The sequence below is a fragment of the Macaca thibetana genome, chromosome 13 (assembly GCF_024542745.1).
Source record: "Macaca thibetana thibetana isolate TM-01 chromosome 13, ASM2454274v1, whole genome shotgun sequence".
NCBI lineage: Eukaryota > Metazoa > Chordata > Mammalia > Primates > Cercopithecidae > Macaca > Macaca thibetana.
In genome coordinates, this window is record NC_065590.1 from 50562816 (window position 1) to 50588848 (window position 26033).

Here is a 26033-nt window from a genome sequence, read left to right on the forward strand (position 1 = left end):
TAAACAAAATAGGTCAATTAAAAAACAACTAGGAAATAAAAGGAGAGAACGATGAAGAGCAAAGGTAGAGAGTGAGAGAAAGCACTGTGGAAACTTACAAATGCAGACTCTATAGCCCTTCATTGTCAGACTTTTAAAAATCTTCTGCTGAATTCTAGCAAAATGAATCTATTTTTATTGCTCTCTTCCTGAATCAAGGAGAGAGCAGTTAAATGCAGGAATCAAAATGCCTAGCTATTGTCAGTTACCCCAGGATACCACACAATGCATGTATCCAATTCCTCCTTGTTTGGAGCACCCTTGTAGCCATCTTCCTTTTTCAACAATACCCTTCGTCATGTACTTTAAATTATCGATTCATTCTTCATTCAGATAGTTTGTCTCCCTTCTTTCCAAAATTCATCATAACTGCTGGCCCATGGAGCACAATATTTCTTATGGTCTAGTGGGGTTATGCATTTATTTATCAAAATACTGTTTAAATCATTTTTAAGGTTTGAGGCAAGAAAAGGAAGCTGCAGCAGGTACTCATCCTGCCGTTTTGAAATGAAAGTTTTTTTCTTGTTTACTCGGTGAGATGAAAAACAAATACAGAATCAAATAGTTGTAGAGATTTTGTTGTAAAACCTACTGTTCATATGTGAGTATCAGACCAATGTCCTTTATTTCCCCTCCATTCACACAATCATCATCTGTGATTAGCCAGAAAAGAGCCTATGGTAGCCTGGATGATGTAAAAAGGACAGAACTTCACAGTATTTAACTGCACAGCTAGAATTACTTTATCTGGTAGTGACAGACCTTCAGCACTTATGTGATTTTTCTCTTCCAGTCTAATAGTACAAATTGCAACAGACCATGGGGTCTGGGATCCTATGTCTTTGACATAGGCTCAATGGTCTATCAAGACCATTGAATTTTAAAATAAAGGCAGCGATAAAAACCTTACAACAACTCAGCAATATAGATGTTAGCTCCATACAGCATGTGAGGAAATAGTCTCAGTGAAGTTAAATTGCTCAAACTCACAAAGCTAATTATAAAGTCAAATGATGAACTTGCTGGCCCAAATTCTGCCTCTCTGAAGTCAAATGTTCTTTATTGAATGCTGCACTTAATACAGCATACTTTAAGATAGCTCCAGCCTAATGTGATGGCTCTTCTATAACTTCTACTGTATTCACTCTATAATTCCCGCCAAAAAAACTCTTCACCTTGAGAGGTTGAACCGTATGAAATTACTGTTTTAATAATCCAAAAGTGGTCAAATATTGGCAATTTCCTATGGTTCAACCTACTATACTGTCTGTAATTGTGTAACAGGGTTGATAATTTTTAGTCTTTAGAAGGAAAAGAATTAAAAATGTATATTAGCATATGAATTCCTCATAGCAGTGCCTTGAGCTTTGTTGGACATCTACCTTGATAAGCCAGCTTGAGGTAGGCAGATCCTTTCCAGGAATAGATTCCAACCAAGTTTCTACTGGGGAAATCAGGTTGCCCCTGTTATAGAGGTGGTATGAGGCAACAAGAAGCTTACTACGGAGTGTGAACTCTGGAAATTAGTGGAAATCATTTGGATATTGCTTACTCAGATCAAGAAACTGGATGTTTGAGGCAATCCTATCTCGATCTCAAGGATCAAAAAGCTCCAGCTAGCATCCCAGATACTACTCTTACATGTATTTCTTGAGAGTAGTCCGCCCTATGAGTCAGGAACCAAAGCTGTGTTTACTCACATGGCAGTGATAGGCATTCACTAAATATTCGTTGACCTAAGGAACAATCATCCCAATTAGACTGTCGTTATTTTACTGGATATTACATAAGATGATCTGAATTCCCTACAGTGCCTTAAGCACGAGTTTGAAACTTGAAAGGCATGCATTTAAAAGCTCAGATTCGGATTGTCAGTCTAGCAGCTTCAAGGCTGGTAAAAATATTCTGCCAAGATAGATACATTAACCTTTGTCCCAGAGAAGATAAGATCATAAACTAATAACCTGGTCACATAAGAGAATGGTGCCACTCATTTTGATTGATAAAGGTATTAGGTAATAGCAAGATTCAGGCACTTAGTTGTCCATCTTCTCTGTCATTTAAAGTTGAGGCTAATACTAAGTGTAGAAAGCCTTATTCCACAATCTAACTAGTGACATCCAAGAAGTATGTGTGTTCTCTGAGCACACTTGTGTGTGTTTTCCTATTGATCTCTTAGTCACATGTATCTATTATGCCTTTCCCAATAATGTATAAGTTTCTTAAAGAGGCCAAGTTTTCCATTTATTTGGTACTTCCCCTCCAAAATATTTCCTCCTGATGACTAATGTTTTAAAAATAAGTAGATAATAATGAAGTTTAATTTTAATCTATATAAATTAACAGACTAAGAGGATTTTATAACAGAAACATTTTTAAATATTTTTAAATATCATTTGAAAGCTTTAACTCCATTATAATGGAGAATGGTGCAAGTTGAGGAATATCTGAATATTTAATCCCTCATTATGAGCATATTTTAAAACATGCCTTTGGTTTATGTTTAAGATAATGAATCATCTGTATTACTATTATTACTACCATCAAACAGGAGCATTAGGACATGTAATGACTATTACAAATGGACTTAATTTAGGAAAGACATTTTGAAAAAGACAAAAACACTGTGAGATTAAATAATTTATTACCATTGCTAAGATGAACACATATACTTAATACTCAATTTTATGCAGAACTTTAAAAAAATAGTTTTAATACAGTATCAAAATTTACACAACTTTATTTTGTCAAAAGACCAGTGTCCCTTGTATTAGCTTCTGCAGGCTCTGCTGCAGACACAAAAGCTTATTTTAAATGTCTTCAGAGTATAGGAATACAACAATTTAAGGATGAAAGCTTTCCTAGGAAAGACGGTGTAAATATAGCAAGCAATTTTCTTTTATAGAGTAATAACATTTTAAAATATAACATTTTTAAAGGGAAGCTTAAATTGTAACCCAATTATGATAATTAGAGAGATAATTCTATAGTAAATTAATACATAAATATTTTCTGAAAATAGAGGGATGATTTTTCATCACAGTTAACATTTTTGAAAGTATAACAAAATTCCTTCACAGTCTCCTACTAGTGACAATTAACTCATTGTGTAATGAGCCCATCTAAAACAACAACAGAGAATATCTGCTATGAATCAAATCTCAGAAATGTAGAACCTATCCCAAAACTGGGAATTGTTGCATTTCTACTTTTATAATCTTAAACTACCATAAAAACGTAGCATTCGGTCACAGGCCTCTTGCACATTCATACAAGAAACTATCATTGCATTTGGATAAACACAAAATACCTATCATAGCATTTCCAGTACACACATTCTAATATTATATATATGTATATGTATACCAAAAATAAGAAATAAACTAAGCAAAGCTAGCACACCTCTTTTTCAAACCTCAGGCAATCTGAACAAGAGCTTTTAGCCTCAATAATGAAGGACATGCGTCAGTTTCATAAAATGTTAGATTGCTGCAGTAGGCAAAGAAAGCTTTTTTCATAAATGCAGTGCAATATTTTAAAGTTTACATAAAGTTTATTAAATATACAGCATGTCTAGAAACTAAATTATAGAAATTGACATCTCACAGCTCGAAACACTTAGAAAAATTATGTTTGCTAGTTTTTAGTTGAAATTGTTAATATGAACATCAATGGATCCACTGAATGAATATGAAGGCTTGTATGCCCCAAGATGTGTCTTTATGAGAAACTCATTAAGATGAAAAGAAAAAGATATATTTATATTGATCAATTGAAGTCAATGGTACTCTCTGATAAGCACTCTACAAAGTCTTGCTACCCTTCTAGCTGGCAGGGAGAATTTACGTGGTATTTTTTAGCACCTCAGAAGTCAACACCAAACTCCAAAAACTTAATCTTATCTTGCATCCAAATTAATGATGAATCCGGAATTAGTAGTTTGTTGGTTGACTGAATTATAAGAGGTAGATGCCCAACTCTCAAACTTGGGAAGCTGGAAAATACCTCTTCATATCTTCAATATGACATGGTAGAAAACTCCCACCATTATGTGCAAGGAGTCAACTCTATTCAGAACACTGAGGCTCCATTGGACTCTTAAAACTATGCAGATTTCCCAATTACGATATTATATCTGGGGATAAAAACACTTAGTTCTAATGAAAACACTGGTACCAAAATAGTGATTTTCAAAGCTACTCTTTTTGAGATTTTCAAAGCTATCTTGTTTGAGATTGACTGTTGTGGACATTGAGGTGAGATACACAGAATATCAGCTTGAGGGGAGAAGTTGTACTACAGGTTTTAGAGGGGAGATATGTGCAATGTACAATCACTCCATGTTATTCCATGAGTCCAGGTTTGTGGAAACCCACTGTTTCCTTTTTCTTCTTCTTGTCCTCTATCTCTTTCTGGCAGTGGTGATCTCCTGTTTGAAAAAGAGCGCATCTCACATTGGTCCTTTGTACTGGTTTCCTGACAAATGTTGCCTAATTCCAGGACACGAACCTGCAGCATCTCCAAGTTTCCTCCACACAACCTTCAAAAAAAAAGAAGATGAAGTGAGTATCTTACTTTTCCTCTTCCACAAGGAGATTTGCGTTTCTTAAGGGTAAATTAAGAGAGGAGCAAAGATGAAGTAAAGACAAGAGACAAAATATCCACATGAATGAGTTCAAATACAAAATAAAATGTGATGACAAGCTTCTTAAAACAAAAGAACTACTTAGTAGTTGGGACTACTAAACCTTGTTAGTAACCAGGGTCAAAATTTTAAAATGATATATTAACTTACTTTAGTTACATAAGTGGTCCCCAACTCTGACTGCACACTAAGCACTTGAGGAGCTCCTTAAACAGTAATCCCCATCCTCGAAGATTCTGATTTCACTGGCAGAAGTGAGGCATGGACGACTGCGCTTTTTAAAAAAGCCCTAAAAGTAATTCTAATGTGTAGCCAGAATTAAGAACACCTTAGCAAGATCATCCTGGTTCCTATATTATACACCCATAACAAAGGATATCAGTATTTAATGAGCTGAGGAAAATGAAGGCGCTTTTGTTATTGAGCTATTTAAGTCCTGAGGTGGTAGTCTTAGGGCCACTAGTAAATTTCTCTGGCTTTTTCTACAGAGTGGGGTCATCAGTTGTCACAAATCTTAGCTACCAAGCAATATGATCTCTCGGATTTCCAAAACAGAAAGCATCCAAATGTAGGAAGACGATAAGAATAAATTCAAAATCACTGAAAGAGATACAATTACAATATGTTAGAAGCTGGGCCACACAGAGAAACAGAAGGTGAGACCAAGAATAATGTAAGCATAAATGTAAAACTACTGAATTTGCCAATAATGTATCAATACACTAATATTGATTGGAATACACACACATGCACATGCATGTATGTGCACATGCACAGTAACAGCCATACCCTCCCAGACTATTTCACGCAAGGGATTATGGTCAGATTGATTGATTGCACAAAACTTTACAATACTCTAACATTAACATAAAACTAGTTTGTTCATTAATTATTCACAACTGTTCCTTTTGTTTGGTTTTGTTTTTGCTTTTAAATAGAAGTGGATACTACAGGGAAACCCAATATCATTAACAGTAATACACAATATAGGGTTCTGTTTACCTTCATTTCCAAGCCAAAGAAACTATTAATGTCAATATTTCAGCATATACCAATACATGGGATAAATATCTTGTTGTACTCAAAAGGAGCTGAAGTTAGGGTTCTTAAATATCTGGAAAGGAATTATTAATACATAGCAATGGATGGCTCAAGCTATACACAAGAGGGTTAGGAAAGTCTCATTTCTTAATAAATTGACACGAGACAAACACTGAATCAAGGAGCCAAAGGATGCTATGGACCTTTCTTTTCTAGCCCTTAAATATAATTACATCTATCCAGAATGCTTTGAATGTGTGGTTTAGAAGCAGAGGGTAGACTTAAGGACCTTACAAGGATAACAGACACCAGCACCAGATGATTACAACTGAAAAGTGCAACTCCTCTTCAAATACTGAAATGTAGAATGCAATGAGCTTACCCCAGATATAACTATGTGGTGAAAGGAAACTCTTAAAGAAGGCAGAACTTTGAAATAAACCAACAATACTAAGGTTGACACGGGAGTAGTGACTTATTAACTAAAAAAGGCATAACAGGTGTGTGTTTGAGACTGTGACTGAGATGACCAATCAAGTATTTCAATTGTCCTCAGGGAATTTACAAGAGCCAGACAGACAAATCTAAAATAAAACAACTACTACAAAAAGACAGATTTACTATTTCTTAGGGGGCAGTATATTAATTTCTGTAGCACAGTTTGGGAAGAGAATAGCTAACTACATACTAACCCACATAAGGTAATATGAATAATAATCTTTTTGCTGTGTAGATGTCAACAACATCTTATCTCTAGGAGCAATACTAGAAACAACAGCAAAACTTCTATCAAGTTCTATCTGAGTCTTATAACCCATCTCATATTATGAGAAAGCTTTATTTTTCTGTGACATTATTATAAAGGCATATAATTTCTCTACTAGAAACCAAGCCTTCATAATTTTCACTAGTTTCACAATTTATCCATGCAACTGCTTTACAAGCTGCATTTTTCTTTATTCTGTGGCATTTACTATGTGTTTTTGATCATATAATTAATAATGGTGACAATAAAATTTTTTGATTGTTTCCAAATATATAAAATTGCTTAAGAATCAGATTTGGGTTTGTTTGCATTTTTTCCTCAAATTCTGGGGATCGAAGACAAAAGTAGACAGAAAGCACACTCCTAGAGAACTTTTAAAGGTAAACAAGGAGGGCAAGCTTTTGGCTTTCTGAAAGTATCTTACATAGTACAAAATAAAAATAATACTGTATGGTGCCTTTCAATTCATTTTTGAAAATGCAGGCAAACAAAAAGATCAACATAAAACTAATCAAAATCCAATCCAGTAATGGGTCTCTATTGAGACTAAGATACGAATTTTCTAATGTCCAGAAACTGAAAGGAAGGAAAGGAAAGGGAAAGAAACAATCCTGGAATTTTTTGCAGAAATTCTGGCATTAAGCACCATGGAGATGGCCCCCTCTGTAAGATACGTGCTTTTCACTTTTCGTTCCTCAGGAAAGGTCCTCAAAGGAAATCTTGGTGTACTCCTGACTTCACTATTCATTAGAAAATAGTTTGAGCAAGTAACTTAATTTCTGGATCTTAGTTTCTTCAAATACAGAATTAGAGTGTTTGGGTTCTTACCCAGGGGTTCATATCTGAATCGCCTGAGGTCTGATGTTAAACTCAGAGATCTGAATTATGAAGGCGGTCCATATACTATTCTTTGGACAAACACTGGAGAATGACCTCTATGGCCCCTTCTAGTTCAACAGTTTTGAACCTATTGTCTGAACTTTCTCTCTCATTCCACAGTCAATAGATGAGAAGTAACAGGCATTCCTAGGTATGTGGCTTGCTTTTTAAAATTTATCTGCGGGAAATATTCAAACTGAAAATCTTAAGCACAGGTTGAAAACCTACAGAAGGTGAATGGTGGTGCATTTAGGAAAGATGACATCTAGAACTAGTGACCTTTTGAAAACAGACAATAGATATGCAGGAAAGAAAAACAAATAATGTAGGAAGAGTTGGAAGAGAAAAATCGGCCACAACACAGGCAAGCAAGAGACTACAAATCTCATTCTAGCACATAAAAAATGCCCAGGGAACTTATGTAACATTTACTGGATTCCAGAAACATCTCGAGGAGGTAGATGAGTAAGTGTCTGAGAAAATTTGGTCCTAATAGATTTAAAGCTGAAGGGTATTTCTAAGCAATTTCACATCCTGATAGGATAGAGAAAAGAATATGAGGATAAAAGTATAATGTAAAGCCAATTAAAATCAGTGTTTAACATGATCAGTGCTTAACCATGATTTCTTGCTTCCTCTACAATATTCCATTTAGCTATTTAAAACTTCACAAATTATATTATTGATTAAATGATACATCCCATGTATATTACTCAAAAAATTAAAATTTAGTCAGGGATTAATAGTAAAATCCAAGCCATATTAATGATTGCATTGAATATGCATCATGAAAATAACATCTTTTTTTTTTCCTGTGGTCTCTGACTTCATAGAGAGATTTCTATTTGTCTATCCTCTTTTTTCTTTTCTGAGACAGGGTCTCATTCTATTGCCCAGGCTGGAGTGGAGTGGTATGACCATAGCTCATTGCAGCCTCAAACTCCTGGGCTAAAGCATTTTTCCCTCTTCAGCTTCCCAAAGTGCTGGGATTATAGGTGACAGCCACTGTGCCTCACCTAACTATCTTTTAGGTTCTTATCTGTTTTTCTTACCTTACTATATTCTGAGTTTGAGTCAACAACTGAAAGCTAAAGATAATACTTTGCATGACATGAAACACACATATATGATATATGAAGAACTAAGCAAAATTACCTAGTAAGGTGGCAATTTTTTCCAAGAATAGTTACAAGTAAATCTAAAGGTGGCTGTATTTTCTTTATCATAGGTTTTTAAACACTGATCTTTAACAAACTTCTTAGAAGTATAAAATAGAAACCCATTTATTTTTATCAAAATTAGAAACATATTTTAGACAGTAAATTTAGTATTTAGAAATGTTTGTAGAGTCTTCTGGAATACAGAATTGGCTGATCATCTCTTAATTGAATATTTTGTAACATGATTGTGTTAATAAAACTACAATAAAATATACTGAATATAAAACCAAGGGAAATTTGTTTTATTTTCATATAAAAATGTAAAGGCATTTGGTTAGCATTTTAAAAATATTCATAAAACAATAGCTAAGCTACGATGTGGCTTTCAACACAGAATACACAATAAAGCACATTAAACTTACATTGCACATTTCTCTGACTATAGCTTTTTCTGTCTCACTAAGGTCATGTTCATACTCTTTACCCTGTTGACGATCTATAGTTTCCTGAACATCCAAGACCTGGATTTGTTGAAAAAGAAAAGCAAATTTCACATGGAAAAAAGCTTGTTAGTTATGATAAAACCATCAAGGAGCTCCACTTTGTAAAACCTTTAGTTTTCTCCATGTCTACATATCAGAGTGGATTAGTATATGGCAACATATTTTTTAAGTAGCTGATTGTTCTGAAATCTATTTGAAATTATTCTATTTGATTTTCAAATGGCCATTAAAAGCTATCCACTGCATCACTAATAATCAATGGAATTCATTAATGTCTAAAATAAGCATATGCATTTACTTTGGTCATTAAGATAACTTCACTGTGTCAACCATTTGGATATAGTCAATAACTCTTGCTCCACTGTAATGATGACCAATATAATTAACTATGTGCCAAATGGTCCAAATGATATGTAGACATGGCCTGCATAAAAGATGACTAAAAAAGATGATAGCGACAGGTGAAACTGGTCAAAACCCAGGAATATGCACATAAGAACTACTGACCTCGCAGTTCTTGCCTGGACATGTTCCCAGTGCCTGAGAAAAGGCATGTGGAGGTGGCTCTTTGATAGTATCAAAGAGAAGTACTGGCTCCTTATAGTGAAAATATTTGAACAACACTTTAAATATTTTTCATGAAAGCAAAATGTCTTGGAATAAAATGCCTTTTAAACAATTTTAGAGCCCTATGTTTCCACTTCTCTAAATTAGTCCTAAATAGGTTGAAAATAATATTCCTTTAAAAATATCTAAAGTTTTCTTGTGGGTACTTTTTATACTATAAAAGGAGAAAACAACTTTGGCTTTCTGTGTTGTTTTTATCTATATCAGTTTATAAATCAAAGTGCTGAAGTAATACAAAAAACTAATGCTCTTCCTAGAATTTCCCACAGAATCCACACCAACTGCAACACTGCTAAGCTACTTGATTCTACTGTCATCATGGTCAATGCTGATGGTCAAATCTAAAGATGCTACCTGAGAATTTACACCAAGTGAGCCAAACTAAATGACTTAAGCATGAAGTGGGACCTTCAGGTCAAGTTCATAGACACTATCTGAATCGAAATAGAGTTCAATCCTCTAATAATTAATCTAATCACAAACTACTCTCATTAATTTGAAACTTCTAGCCATTATTATTATAAAAATGCCACTTCTGAGCCCTGATATCTCAGATTACAGTTAATTTACCTTCTTTACATATTTAGAGAAAATCACTGACTGTTCTCGGTGAATATTCATAGAAAACATAAAGAGCTCCTTGAGCAAGCTCATTTACCTACAAATTTGATTTGTAATGCACCTTAGAGAAGTGTACTTCAAATCAGTTAATTTTTACTAAATGAAGTAAAGTTCCAATGAATAGTTATCATAAATTTTAAAACAAGAAAAATATAGTGTTATTACAAATGTACTAATTTCTTACAGTGATTTACATTTCCCCACAAACCATGACCATAGATTTTATAAAGCCTAGCATTTTCTATAAAATCTGTCAGAAAGTGAGAAACTGAGCCACTGTACTAATTATTCTTTTCAGAATAGACAAATCTCATGAAATAAATCAGCTCTAGATAGTTGGCTCTCAAAAACAAAACATGTCAAGTGGCCACAATTTCTTTTTCTTATATTGAAATCTTTTTAAGATGCATTTCCCAAAAATGATGTTTGTATATATTTCTGTGTCCTAACACAGTTAACTCATGGAAGCAAACACATTTGATATTCAAGGGCCCCAGTTTTCTAATAAAGATGTTTTAGTTGCTCAGTATCACTTATCTGCCAACCAACGACATTTGGTTGAGATATATATATATATCAAGAGAGGGAGATAAATATACATATATCAAAATATATATAAATACATATATCAAAATATATATGTAAATATATATCAAATATATAAATATATCTCTCTCAAAATATATACATAAATATATATATATCTCTTTATATATATGTATATATTTTGTTTGTTTGAGAAGGAGTCTCACACTGTCACTCAGGCTGGAGTGCAGTGGCACAATCTTGGCTCACTGCAACCTCTACCTCCCAGATTCAAGCAATTCTCCTGCCTCAGCCTCCCAAGTAGCTGGGATTACAGGCGCCCACCACCACACCCGGCTAATTTTTTGTATTTTTAGTAGAGACGGGGTTTCACTATGTTGGCCAGGCTGGTCTCGAACTCCTGACCTCATGATCCACCCACCTCAGCCTCCCAGAGATAAAATTGTATAAATTAGAACTAAATTCAGAGAAAACTGAGGAGCTCTTCCTTGCCCTCCCCTTCCTTTTAGGCCACACTAACAGCTGCATTGAGAAATCTGGAAAAGATTTCAGTGTGACTCACTATGCTGCTCTGATTCAAATAACAATTGCCATTTAATAAGGCAACAGGCTGAAATGGCTTTCAAACAGTTTGAATAGGAGGAGAAGCTGCTGCTGTTGGAGTGTGTGCAGATGCTATAACACTACAAGATAGAAGCCAATCTCTGGTCCATTTTCTACTTCTAAAAGGCTTTTCAGATAGCTAGTGCCTGATTCATGCTAAAGTTCATCCAAGTGCTGCCACAGAGAACAAGACTACTCAACAGTCCATAAACCAATACCCACCAGAGGCAAAGCAGTGCCCCCTCACACTGGCTGTGCCTTCCCAGGAATTCCTCTCAGTTGCTCACTTTGTGAATTATCCCAACAAAGACAGAAAATGCCAAGTGCATTGTCAATGGCCACTAGCATGGTTGCCCTACCTTCCCTCATCAATCATTAGTATATGTTTAGGAAAAGCAAATTCATTTTGTATAAGCTAAAGCAAAATATCCTGAGGGAGCAAAATCTTCTGCTAAAACTTAATCATCTCAAAATGAAATAAACATTCTGAAGTTCTCATCTATGTATTTGTTTTGTGCAAGCCACAGAAAGTGCGGCTCACTCCAAAAGAGGAGTGCATCTTCAGGCTGATGATAAATCATTTTGAAATTGAAACAGTTTTAAGAAGAGCTGTGAAACTCATGTGGTAAAAGCAGAATGGAAGCACTCTACCTGTTTTATGGGTCAGAAACGTTTGATCAAAGCTACATGTTAGAAATTATAGATAGATTTGTTAGACAGTGTTTCATATTCTGAAACTGATAAAATTTTAAGAAACCGTCTCAATTTTAAGATGATTTTTATTGCCTGCGTTAGTTTCTTCTGAGATAGGTAAATATTTATATTGTTTATTGTTTATATTATTATATTGTTTATATTATTATATTGACTATTGTTGTACTTATGGTCCTGATTTTTCATTAATTTTACTTATTGGAAAGCTCATTATTGGTAAAGAAAATAGATGACAAATTTTAGGCAAATTTTTGTGAAATCACTGCAAAACGTGAAGAAAGACACAAAAGTAAAGTAGCTTTCTGAATAAGACCATATATCTATTTTCTATTATTCTATAATGGGGCATTAACTGGAGTTTGAGAATCTAATTTCTACTTAGAAGAGGAAAGACTAAGTTTTTATTTATTTCATTACTTTATTTAAGTTGTATAATGTACTTCAATTGCATCAAGAAAGAATAATGTGGTATCCTTCCATATTCTGACCAACTATTAACTCCCTATATTTGAAGACATCCATGCTACAAACATTGCACATAAAATACCTATCACAGTTTTTTACAAATATGGATATACATGCACAGACTTCAACTTCGATGCCGATAGATATGAATCACATTACTCAAAACAAAATGATAAAACTAGAGATTCAACCATAAGTACTCAAACTCATTGTCAGTTTAGAACAATTAAAATCATACTTCAAAAATTAAGATTTAAAAAGTTACACCATAAGGAGTCAAAAAATAAAATATCTATGGTTCAAGCAAGACTGTGAGGACTACTAGACTACAGCGAACAAGCCACAACACAACTGAAGCTCTGGATAAATGGTTGCACACGATTGGTTACCTTAAGAGAATGTACCACAGGTTCAGGCTGCTGGGAAGGTGTGGCATGTCCACTGAAGCTAGCTGCAGAGTTGGGTGAACTGTTACTCCCATCAGCCCCTGATGACAACCTAAAAGAACCCTTAGTAGAAAATCAACAACTTTGTTATTAAAACAAAAGTCGTTTATAACTACAAAAATGTCATTCAGTATTCAATTTCACTACTAAATGAGAATTAGCCATTTTGTTACTTTTTCCTAACCTATTCTACAATGCTATCAGTCTGTTCATTGGAACACACTTGCTGATTGACCAGCAAGAAAACATAATGAAGAGCCACCTCAATACATTGCCAGATGCCATCTCTGAAATGCCCCACCCCCAAGGAATGGCCCTTAAACATATTTCAAGAATGATTTTTGAAACTCAAAGATACTCAAGAGTAGGAAATTCATGAGTTACTCCATAGCTGAGTTAAACATGCTCACTCAGCAAGCCAAATGCCATATTCCATATGTCTCAGAATATGCAGACACATCACATTCTTGTGTTGGAGAAACTGTGTCTCTCACAAAACCTTTTTTTGAGGGAAAGACCTATAATAAAGCATTTTCAAAAAAGATTTATCCAAATTCAACATTTTCTTTAAAAACTGAAAATTGTCCTTTTCTGGTCTTTTTTAAAGATGAAAAACATAATAGATATAAATTACATATTTTTAGTTTAGTGGTTCTTCAACTTAATTGGTGAGAAACTAGAACCTGTACATGATTAATTTGACATGTGCAGGCCACATTCTTCTGTACAAGAACTGGAAATTTCCCCTAAGGATCTGTACTTTTTCTAAAGGGTGCTTGGGGGAAGACTAATGGATCAGCAAAAAAAAAAAAAAAAAAAAAAGAGAGTATCAGTTATCTACTCTTCTGGAAAAAGCAGTCACATGGGAATTTTCCAAATCTATTTTTACATAGATAGATCATTATACTATTAGGGAATCTGAGATTTTAATTTCTGCCTATCAACCTATTTACAGAATTTTTCATGACTAATTGATAAGTAATTGCTCCACTCAAGATGATTCTATCAATCTAATACCCTGAAGAGGAGTCACTGAAGGTGTATCATGAGAATTCATAAAGAGAGAGACAATGGTAGTTTGGAACATTAATTTGCAGAATCTCTCCATCACCCAGGCTGGAGTGCAGTGGAACGATCATTGTTCACTGCAGCCTTCAACTCCTGGACTTAAGCAATCCTCCTACCTCAGCCTCCTGAGTATCTGGGACTACAGGCATGTGCCATTATGCCTAGTGACATTTTATCTTTTTCACAGAGACAGGGTCTCACTATGTTGCCCAGGTTGGTCTTGAACTCCTGACCTCAAGTGATCCTCCTGCCTCAGACTCCCAAAGTGCTAGGATTACAGGCGTGAGCAATTATGCTCAGCCAAGAGAATTTTTATGATGTACATTTTAGAAATAAGAGGAGAAATCTGCACCCAGCAATTATAGGTATGGATTACATGTAAACCATGCTTTATAGGGAAAGCTTATTATTATTAACTTAATGTTATTATTATTGCAGATTATTATTTTTGCAATTTGGAAGACTTTCTCCCTTTCTTTCTTGCTGTCATTTCTCCTATGTCCTCAAAGACTCCCCCTGCCAGCTCACTAGCCTACTGAGGCCACATTCTTTTCCCTGCTCAAAGAGTTCTACAATCCAGTCAGATCCTGCCCCCAGCCTCACTAGTCAACAAGGAGGGGAAGCAGTAGGATATGGCACTTAGGTGGTTTCTTCTGCTTCTGTCCTCCATTGCTACTAAAACTAAAATGTACAGCAGGTGATGAAACAGGATTGTCAATTAGAACAGCCCCAATCCCCTGTGGGAAAAGAAATTATAAAATTTATTTTCCTATATTTGCAACCCAGATCAAATCACACACAATAATGCCTAATACATCTAATGGAAGGGAAATTATCTGAAGTTTAAAGATGGTTAAGGGACACGCCCTTCACCCACCCTTACATTTTGGACATCTTCTTCCTCTGTACTTTGGATTCTTTGGAATCAAATGGTTCCAAAACTCAGGAGTTATAAAAGGAAGCTCCTCTTTCCTGAGTAATGCTGGTCCTATATTCTTCTCTTTTCCTCCTGGTACCACTCTTATGAACAATTCCCAAAGATTTCTCAGGTTACACAGATTTCACTTCAAACCTCTTGTTTAGGACCCACCACTGCAGTGCCATATTTCCTCTGACTTAAAAGTCATATTTCCTCTAATTTAGAAGCCAATAAACCTTCCCACTCTGAGCTACCTCCTTCCTGTTTTTACTTTCAAATCCTTTTCTGCCCAGCCTTTCTGCTTCAAAGGTTCTCTTTCCAGACCTGGTAAAAAGATAAGCATATCAATAATACCATGCATGGGCCTCTATCGTTCAGGGCATTTGGGTTTAATAGAACTTCTAAAAATCAATGTAAACAACATCCTTAAACCAAATCATCTGAGCCATTTTCCATTGTTTAAATGTAAACAAAGTCCTGTTGTGGCCATATCTATTCAAAATCACACATTTTTTTAAATGAAAGTAGTTTCCTTAAAAAAAAGGGCGGGGGCTACAATAGTATCTTGCCTAGAGTATGGGGGGGCGGAATTCATCATTTAGGGATGAAAGTTATACTTCAAACTAGCTTTGGGAGCCATGGACTACAAATCAACCAGAAAGATCAAGGCTTATATTTTATTTTGTTTTTGTGAAGCCATAAAGGTAACCAAATGCCTGGTGAAGTTTAGTTCCAACAGATGTTAAATAATGTTCTAGATTGCAATAACAGAATGAAGCACCTCATTCTATTGTATCTCATTTAGTACTATAAAATGTTAGTTTTCTATGCACTTAGTGGAATCAGACCAATATTGGGAGAATTATGAGGGTTCAATTTACATATACTCTCAGTTGACTAATATAATTTCACTGAACTATTTAAAAATATATGCTACTGAGCCAAACAGGGAATTTAAAAAGAGAAAAATCTTACTAAAACTGGAAATGTGATTTCCAGATTGAGTGGCTTGTTTTCAAGCTACATATGAACACACAGTGCATGCATCACCTCTGTCAGTAGACAATTTTAAAGGGCAAAGGAGTACTTTTCTGAGCTTGTCTAGAGGCATATGATTTTCAGGACCACTGACCTAAACTCCTTTTATCATGAAATGTCCAGGGTACCTTTGTTCTTCTCTCCTGCATGGGGTTGCTCCACTTTCACCCCCATATGTGGGGGGAAAAAACAAGAAAATTGTTTAGGAGGTGAAAAATTCTACTCCCATCCTCCCTCCCCAGACTTAGACATACAACTTTCTTTCATGTGTATGAACTTGTTTTCTACCCCCCAGTATAACTTTTTCTCTAGCAACAGAAGTCATCTGGTTATGCACAAGCAAATGCATCCAGCTGACTCATCTTCACTCACCGGGAGAGTGGGCAGGCATCGTCCTATTCCTCGGCACCCTTGCCACCACTGCAAGACCCGCCGGGCTCTGGGCCCCCAGCCTTTCTCCATATTTGAGCTGTTTCTAGTTGGAGGTTGCCTTCTATTCTGGCTGGCCTTATATTTGGAACAATATGGTACAATCACTCAGAAAAATACTGTTTCCCAAGTCTCAAGAAAGCAGATAGAACATGAAGCTTAATGAGATGAACCACAATGACCACAATGGCAAGCTGTAACATGCACCTGTAGCTAGGGAAAAAATTAAAATAAAAACAATCTAAAGTCCTATATATTAGACCTAATCCTGATTTAAGTTTCTGGTAAACATATAACTACATTATCAATTCTATCAAAAAGTAGATGATAAAGTCAAAATTACAGAAAAAACTTGAAGGTACTTAAACAACTTTATTTTATGGGTTTTACCAGCATAAAATAATACTATGTCTTACCTGGATATTATATAGAAATAAACTACATAACTTCAGAACTTAACAAAAGTTATTTGAAATACAATTGGCAGCACTATGCCCTTTTGTTAAGAAGTGCAATTTGGGTATACATATTCAATAATACTCAGAAAATTGAAACTGCACCAAATTTTTAACAAAATGTCTGCATATTGAAGAGTATATAATCAGCTAAGAGGTCATCACTGCATTAAAATAAGTATTTTACATAGAAAATCTACATAATTATCAAACTTTCTATTAATAAGTTAACTAAAATTTTTTTGTATTTATTAGAACTAGAGCCATCACATAATTGAAATGAAAAGAAAAAGGTCCTTAATTTTAGCTTTTTCCATCACCAAACTATATAATCCTATTAAATGATCAGAAACAAAATGAACTTATTGGAACATGATTTCCTCTCCTGCCAACTTTCACTAAGACCTATAACTAAGAATATTATGTCCCATGGAATAAGAAAATAATTTTAATAATTTTGGCACCATTTTGTGGATTTTAATTTTAATAATTTAAATTATTGTGCCTAAATGTTGAGGTTGACTTTAGAAGACTGAAAATAAGGACATAAAATTTTAGTTCTCATCAATTCATTTTTTTTGAAGTTAGTGCTCTATATCTGAATAGTATTGGTCCAATTTTCACTCTTCTCTAACTTTTGGAGGTTGAAGAAAGAAAAGGCACAATGGTCTTAAGTGAAGTAAGAAAGAGAAGAAATAATGACCAGTAGTTGGTACTCACAAAACTCTTTTCTGAACCTATTAAATTGGCACCAGTTACCTATCAAATAAGTCACACATACTCTATTTCTCACATATAACAGAGGCAATTATATATCTGCACTTGGGTCATAATGTTAATTTCATCATAGCAACATTAATTTGAACATTGCTCTTTTGATAATTATTCCATGTGTAGCGTCTTATTTGTTTCCATCATCAAAAGAATTATCTCCAAAAATTTATAATATGGTTCACAGCTTAATACTCACCTCCCACCCCAATCTGCATAGTTCTATTTCTCAGATGATCATTAATGAGTAATGCAAATTTTATAGTTATTTTTACAAGTAAGGAGATCTAGTATCTGAATTTGATTATTTCTGTAACATGCACCTCTCAGATCTTATCCTTTTTTGGATTTAACAACTGAGTAAAACATATAGGAATTCTACTTTCATTCTTTCTTAATGTATAGCAAGGCTAAATCCCAATGCCTCTCCATTGTAACAAAGTTTATCATCATACCCATGAAATCTAAGGTAGGATTTATGACCGCTTGGAAGCCAGCTGGCAAGAGCACCATTTAGCTGCTATGTCAAGAATTCACGATCATTTCCAACTTTCAGAAAGTAGATACTACATAAAACAATAGCTATACTTTAAGTATTATAAAATGTTCCTTTAAAACACATTAAATATGTATTTTATAGTATTATTAATTTCATAACGGGGACAATAAACAGGGTCCAGATCTTTGTGGAAGAATAAACTGACGATATAACCATTTTAAAGGAAAAAGTACTCTTTTAGAACCAGGATTAATTAACTTTCTTCCCAGGTCGGCATATAGTTTTTTTTATGTAGGTATACAGAAAAATGTGTTCTGGGCCAGCCATCATCTTTGACTTAATAACTACATCAAAATGGTATTTATAGACTAATGAAGGCTTAGTGTTTCGCCAGGCCTACAATTGCCAAACATGGTGTTTTCTGAGGACGGATTCATAAAACATAAGAAGCCTTCAGTAATTCAGTCATTAAACTTATTTCTGGCAACTTTGGGGCTCAAAAATGGTGGAACTCAGATTCCGGTCACTAATTGGAAGAACAATTCCAAACAGTGTTAAGACTGTCACTTCCTATTTTCTGAAGAATTCTGTTTTGCTTAGTTTTGTTTTCTGTAGTTTTCTAAACTTCCAAGTTTGTGAAAAAGAATTCCTGAGTGACCTTAACACTCACATTGTGTGGGAAGTAAATTATAGATTACTTACTCTGTGGTAAGTACTCATAGAAATCATAAAAGAATATGAAGAATTATGAATCACTGAGTCTCTTTAAGTTTCACTATAACTGTACTATAGTCAATAGTTTTTATTCCTTGAAAACTCTGGAAACTTCTATAGAGGTAATAGTGTAGGGTTTTTCAGAAAATGAAAATTTGTGAGGAGGAGGGAAAAGTGAAAATCAAGTACTGAAAGGAAGAAAAAGAGGGAAATCCAAACTGTACTTCTGACTCACCAGGCATCTCAGCAAACTTCAGACACACATAAATGTTCCTCTTGAACGATGAATAGAAAAAGTCCCCAAGAACTGTTTGTTGGAAACCTCAGTAATAAAGAAAGTATAAAGTGACCTATGTTTTAAGCTAAGAAGAAGAAGAAGTCAGCCTGACTTGAAGACTTTTACCTTACTGACTTTGAAAGGCATAAAGATGGGCAAATGAATTCACATATGGGCATTTGCATGGGTTTAGTATGAGTCAGAACCTTTAGTCCTCAGGACTTTCAGGGTCAGATTCTGGTTAGTTCTTCAAACTTCAACAGGGTATAAAATTCTCTGTACTTAAACATGAAATCAACATGAAGTTTTCAACAACAACATCTGCAACATTTTCTCTTCAAACTATGACCATTCTAATAACAAATAGTTCTCATCTATTTATTTAAAGATGCACAAGGTTCTCTAAGGCACTATAGCTTATCTTTCCCTTATTGCTCACAATGAGTTATATATGGAAATGAAGGAAACAAAAACCAATTTTGCAAAAAAAAAGACCATTTAATTTTTTTACAGTCATGTTTCTTTTCTCAAATTTGCATGAATTGTTACTGTTCCTCATAGAAATAATAAAAAACACTAAGAAATGTCCAATATTATATGTTATCTAAAATACATGAATCACAAAATGATGATCACTCAGAATTTGATGTGTGATCTCTGCAATAGGGAAAATCACCTAAAAAATAAAGCTCCTAGAGAAATCCTTTAAATTGTTTTCACTAGTAATGAAGTCAAGGAAATTTTTTAATTTAATGAAAATGCTTCTTAAGAAAAAGTTTTGTTTGCATGCCAGAAAAATAGAAAACAAATATACTGGGTTTCTTATTGAACATATACATATACATATATGTACATATGTATGTGTATACATAAAAATATATATGCACTATATAAATATTTCCAATTGACTAAAAATCACATTCAATAGAGTAATATTGTAGTGTTACATAAAATAGTTTCTCATTTTGATATAAATCAGATGTAATGCACTTATAACAAATTTGAGAGCCCAGCCCTCTCATTCACTATAGAAGGCCAACTATGGAAGCCTGAAGATTGATCAGCTAAAGTGGTTTCCTGTTACTTAAAGATGCTTAATTTTTTATAACTCCTGAACTTGGTTAAACTATCATACAATGCTTAATACCTCATCAGTGTGTATGCCTAGTTTAAGGGGGAGGATAAATTAAGTTTTCAGTTATTACAGGGCAAGGCAGATGCTTTGCTCAATCTAATCAGGGAAATAATATTTTGTTCAGTTTGGCCAATCTTCATTCTGACATATTGTAAAACTGTTCTAGCACATAAATAGAAGCTCTGATTGGAAGAGACTTTAAAGGTCACCTTAGCAAACCCTTTCCAAGAGATTCTTGTGCATAGGCTTAGAAATGCTAAGATCCTCTTGCCTTACTCTAATGATAATATTTAGTTGGTTATGTCCAAAGAAAAGTGCATTTTTCATTTAAATTAACTAAAGAATCTATTCAATGCTGATTTAAAATAATAAGTAATTCCCTGGATGTATAGTCATTCATTTATTCACTTAATAAACATTAACTTAGTAACTATCAGAGGTGATATTGCATGCAATGGCATATAGATACCTATTCCAACAAATTGTTGTTGAAAGAGAAACACAGTGAGTTCAAATCATAGACTCCAGGGTCTCAGTGCCTGAGTTTAAATTCTTGATCTGACACGAGCTGCATGACTTTGGACAAGCTATATGACCTTTCCATGCCTTAGTTTCCTCATCTATAAAGTGTAAATAATAATGGTAAAATGGTACAGTCACTCTATGGGTTTGGAAACTTACATGGAAAGAGCTCTTAAAACAGTGTCTGGCCCACATAAGTGCTCTATCAGCATTTGCTGTCCTTATCATGAATGTTTTTGCTTTGCTTGTCAACATATTTTATAACTTGTCAATTTATGTCCACATGTTTATTATTGAGAGTGTCAGTTCTCAACAGGGGCGGGGGTGATTTGGCCCCCAAGAGAAAACATTTGGCAAAAATGCCTGCAGACATTTTTACTTGTCAAAACTATGCAGTTTCTACTGGCATTTAGTGGGTAGAGGCCAAGGATGTTGCTAAATATCTTAAAATGCACAGGACAGTCCCCTCACAAAGAAAGGATTGTCTAGCCCAAAATGTCACTATAGCTGAGGTTGAGAAACCCTGATTTAGAGAAAGAGAACTATGTTGGGAAACTGCAAAGCAAAATTTCTGGTGACAGCTCTATAGCAGATTTTGCATATGAGGACATGTTGCCCACAGGATTTGGAGCTTGAAAGGATTTAGAAGGAAACTCCTTAAGCTTCAGTGCTCAAGTGGTCTAAGTATAAAGGTGGCCACGTTTCCACCCCCAAATAAGAAATTACTCTAACAAAAGAAACAGAATTGAAAATACCCATATCATCCTACTGTAACAACACTAGCAGAAAGAGGATACGCTGTGGGCAGCCACAGGGCAGTGGTCCAAAGAAAAGAGTTCTTGAGATAGAGACATATAGTATGCTACAGTACCTAGAAAATCGTGACACCAATCCCACATAGAGAATACAATCGGCAGAAGGGGCTCTGTGGAAGTTATAGAAGATCATAAAGCTTCCTTAACAATTTGCTGGGCAAAGATTCTGCACTTAACTTGAAGCAGTCACATTAGGAAAGAATAAAATTGCCAGCAAATGGAAGTGGGGGCCTTGACACCTGAAACATCTCAGTGCCAATGAGAGCATTATAAGATAATCGCAAAAGATTAAATAGATAAAAAGATAAAAAAGAGATTAAATTGTAAAAGATAAAAGAAATAAGAAGGAGAAATCTGGACCAGGGAGGCAACTACTCTCTCCATCACATGTGGTGAAGGATTGTAGCCTATGTACAGACTCCTCGGCGGTCAGAGGACTTCTTAAGGGCGTGTTTTTGACATAACAGCTCTCAATCATTAAGCTCCTACCACGTTAGGACTACCTTAAGTGCTGTCCATTAAAAGATTACTAAAATTGGCTAATCTGAGCTCCTAAAATGCTAGGTGAACATCCAAAATATAGAAATAACTCAAACATCTCAATAGCAAGGAAACAACCCAATTGAAAAATGATCAAAGGACCTGAATAGACATTTCTTTAAAAGAAGACATAAAAATAGCAAAGGGATATATGCAAAAATTCAGAAAATTCTCTAATCAAGAAAAAATGCAAATTAAAACCACAATGAGGTATCATCACATGCCTTTTAAAATAACTATTATCAAAAAGACAAAAGATATCTTGGCAAGAATATGGAGAGAGGGGAACCCTTGCACACTGCTGGTGGGAATGTAAATAAGTATAGCTATTATGGAAAACAGTATGAAAACAGTTTTTCAAAAAATTACAGGTAGGACTACCATATGATTCAACAATCCCACTACTGGGTATACATTAACATTAAACAAAATCAGTGTGTCAAAGAGAGCTCTGCACTCCCATGTTAAGTGCAGCATTAGTCATAACAGCCAAGATACGGAAACAACCTAAGTGTCTGTGAATGGATGAATAAAGAAAATGTGCTATCTATATATGACAGAATACTATTCAGCCTAAAAAACGAAGGAAATCCTGTCACTTGTCACAACATGGATGAACCTGGAGGACATTATGCTAAATGAAATAAGTCAGGCACAGAAAGATAAATATTGCATGATTGTACTCATATACGAAATCTAACAAAAGTTGATTTCTACTTAGAGAAAGGTGGTTACCAGGAGTTGGGAGGATTGGGAAGGAGAAGGAAATATCAAAGGATACAACATTTCAGTTAGACAGGAGGAATAATTTCAAGTGATCTACTGTACAGCATGGTGACTATAGTTAATAATATATTGCATTCTTAAAAAATGCTAAGAAAGTGGATGTAAAGTGTTCTCACCCAAAAATAACTATGTGAAGTGATGTATACATTAATTAGCTGTATTAAGTCATTCCACAATGTGTATATACTTTAAAACACCATGTTGTACACAGTAAAGACATAATTTTATCTATCAATGTAAAAAAAGTTTTTTTAAAGATACTAACTGTGGGCCTGGTAATGTTTTCAGTAATTTATACCCCAGAGTGATTTTTCTTTCTTTGGGTCCCAGAAGTCTCCTTCTAGTCTATGCACTCATTCTTTAGCTCCTGGGTTGCAGAGAGATCCATATGATCCTATGGAGGGTCAGGTTGGTTGGAATGGCTCAGCAGCCTTCAAAGGAATTGGATTAGAAGCATGTAAATATTAATAACTGATACAGATGAACTACTACACACCAGATTAACATCAGCTCTGTGCTCATTTGACCTTCTCCACTCTAGGTACATAACTGTGGCTGCAACCATTACATAAAATGTGGGTATCTATCCTTAAAAACAAATGAAAGTAATATTAATTCACACACCCCTCATTTATTATGCCAAATAATGGCTGAGAATGATGTCTGTGGAGTCACAGTGGATGTGGTAAGCAGCTTCAATTCAGAGAACCTAAAGTCTTAGGTTGCTGACATGTTCAGGAAAAGAAAACTAGTTCTATCTGCCTGCAGTTGAAGGATGTGAGCACAGGATGTGAGGCCCAGAGTAGCAAGAGCTGAGTATGGCATGACATGCAGGAGTTGCATGGGAAATCTCCCATGCCGTAAGAAGGATCTGAAATTTATTCTATGTGGAGCCACAGATGTAACAGGAACTGATTGGTGGTGGACAGATTGATCTGGTAGTAGTGTGGAGAATGATTTGGGAGGGGCCAGACTAGCTGAGAGGAAATTCCAACTAGGAGATCAACAAAGAATTTGAAGGGAAAAAATATTACTTATTGCCTACACTGCAAAATAGCAGAAGAAATTAAAAGGACAATATTGATGGATTAGAGGGCAAGACCCTATGAGCTTTAATGTCTATTTGAATGTAGGCAGCGAGGTTGAAGGAGTTATCCAGGATGACTATCAGCTTTCTGGTTAGGTACTAAACGGTCATGCTATTAACCAGGATAGAAAATACTGGGGGAAGTAATAGACCCAGCTCCTTCATCAGATTTTTAAAATCAAGATCAAAGAGGTGATTAATAATGCAAAGCCCTGAAGCATTCTTTGTCACAAATACCCTCCAAAAGGTTTTCTTCTGACATGTGAAATAAGAGAGTTTGCAAAACATTTAAATTTTAAATGATTTTAACTTCATCCAGTGCTCACTGCATCACTAATGAAAATATCTCTGCAAACAATAAAATGTTATTGGAAGGAAAAGAAAGTAATTTTGAAATACCTGTTCCTCCAGGTGAAACTTACAGATACAGAAATATAGTTCCCAGAAAAAATAAAATGAAATAAAAGTAATTACAGAAGGTTAGCAGGATGCCTTTTTACAAAAATTACAAAGGGCAAACCCCAGGAAGAAAAGAATTAATATCTTTTGAAAGGGCTAAGACAGCAAACACCTAGTGTCTCTGCAGCCAGAGTGACAGCAGACAAAGAATAACAATGAAGGCCTGGTTGAAAAAAAGAAAAAAGAGGCTGTTAAACAATACCTAGGAAACATAGGCAACTGCTTCTAGGCAATGAGTCTATGTGCTTAATACTTGACTTTTATTAACTATAGAACTCCCAGTGAGAAACACTGAAATTCCTACAGAAAAAGACTGATACTTTTAAATTCCTTTTCAATCAGGCTGGTATTAAAGAGTAAAAGGTGATGGTATTGCTGTTGAGAACATATCTGAATACTTTCAGGTGTAGGGCTTATTTTTTAAAAGGGAGAAAAGGAAAGCACAAGTAGGACAGAGAGCGTAAGGGCATGGAACTGAATTGCCAGTATGGATGCAATGGCAAAGAAGTAATGCTAATTAACATTGCATCTGACTTGCAGACCAGAGCCAATTAATAATTGTGTTAAACACCTCAGCATGCTATCAGGGCCCAGTGGAACACATGCACTGAGCTAAAGCCCCAGGAACTAAACAGTGACTTAAAATAAATCTTTGCTGGGTTGACTAAGAAATATTCCACTGTGAGGTAGTGTTTGCTGCCCTAGCTTTGGCAAAAAGAAGGGTCTTAAGTTCTTCGATGAATCTTCTAGTATGTGAAGCTCCGATGCAAAATAGGAAGGTCAAGACAAGAAAGATGCTAATAGAGAAGCAAGAAGAGTCAGTTTCTTACAAGGACAGCTACCTCTCTAGGATACATACAATAATACAAACAAGCACAGCTACCCATTAGGCTGTAGGTCCACCCATGCCACCTGCTGAAAGATCTATCATGGAGCATTAGCAATGATCTTATGCTTAAATGTTTACAAAAACGAGAGTAGCCAAAATGAATCTGGGCAGCGTGGCCTCTGCATACTTAGTAGTAGTAAAATCTCTGGCAGGAAAAAATGAAATCCACCATCAGTGAGACCATCATCAAAGCACAAAAGGAAGCATCATGGAAGCATGAGCTCTTATTGTCACAAACCAGTTCTTACTAGGAAGGAAGAAAATAAAGATATTTTAAATATATGTTTATCTGTGCCCTACCTTCTCACAAAAAAAAATTACGATGGAAAACAAGATTTTTTTATTCAAACTATATATACACTCATTTAACTGAATCATATTCAAAAGGATAAGTCTAAGGCACACAGAGTTAAAACAAAATATAAAACATCTTTGCAGAGTCAGTCCATTGAAGTAAGTTCCTAAATCATCTGCACCCCTGGGAGACTAAAAAATCTAAATGGGACTGGGAGCAGTGGCTCACACCTGTAATCCCAAAGTAAGCACTTTGGGAGGCCCAGGGGACAGATCACCTG

The 26033-nt window shown here is 35.0% G+C and overlaps 2 protein-coding genes across 7 annotated transcripts in view; one reads left to right on the forward strand and one right to left on the reverse strand.

The window, feature by feature from the left end:
* EFEMP1 (EGF containing fibulin extracellular matrix protein 1) overlaps positions 1 to 26033 on the forward strand; it is a 1044090-nt gene that overhangs the window by 538253 nt on the left and 479804 nt on the right. The window lies entirely within an intron of this gene.
* CCDC85A (coiled-coil domain containing 85A) overlaps positions 2667 to 26033 on the reverse strand; it is a 195365-nt gene continuing 171998 nt past the window's right edge. For 2 of the 6 annotated variants that reach the window (XM_050754684.1, XM_050754682.1), the window contains one exon: positions 2667 to 4579. In XM_050754684.1, coding sequence (XP_050610641.1) covers positions 4530 to 4579 — 50 coding nt within the window. In that variant the 3' untranslated portion in view covers positions 2667 to 4529. Of the gene's footprint in view, positions 4580 to 8952; positions 9052 to 12998; positions 13119 to 16452; positions 16588 to 26033 lie in introns of all 6 variants that reach the window. The other 4 variants (XM_050754678.1, XM_050754680.1, XM_050754679.1 and 1 more) reach the window with 4 other exon arrangements.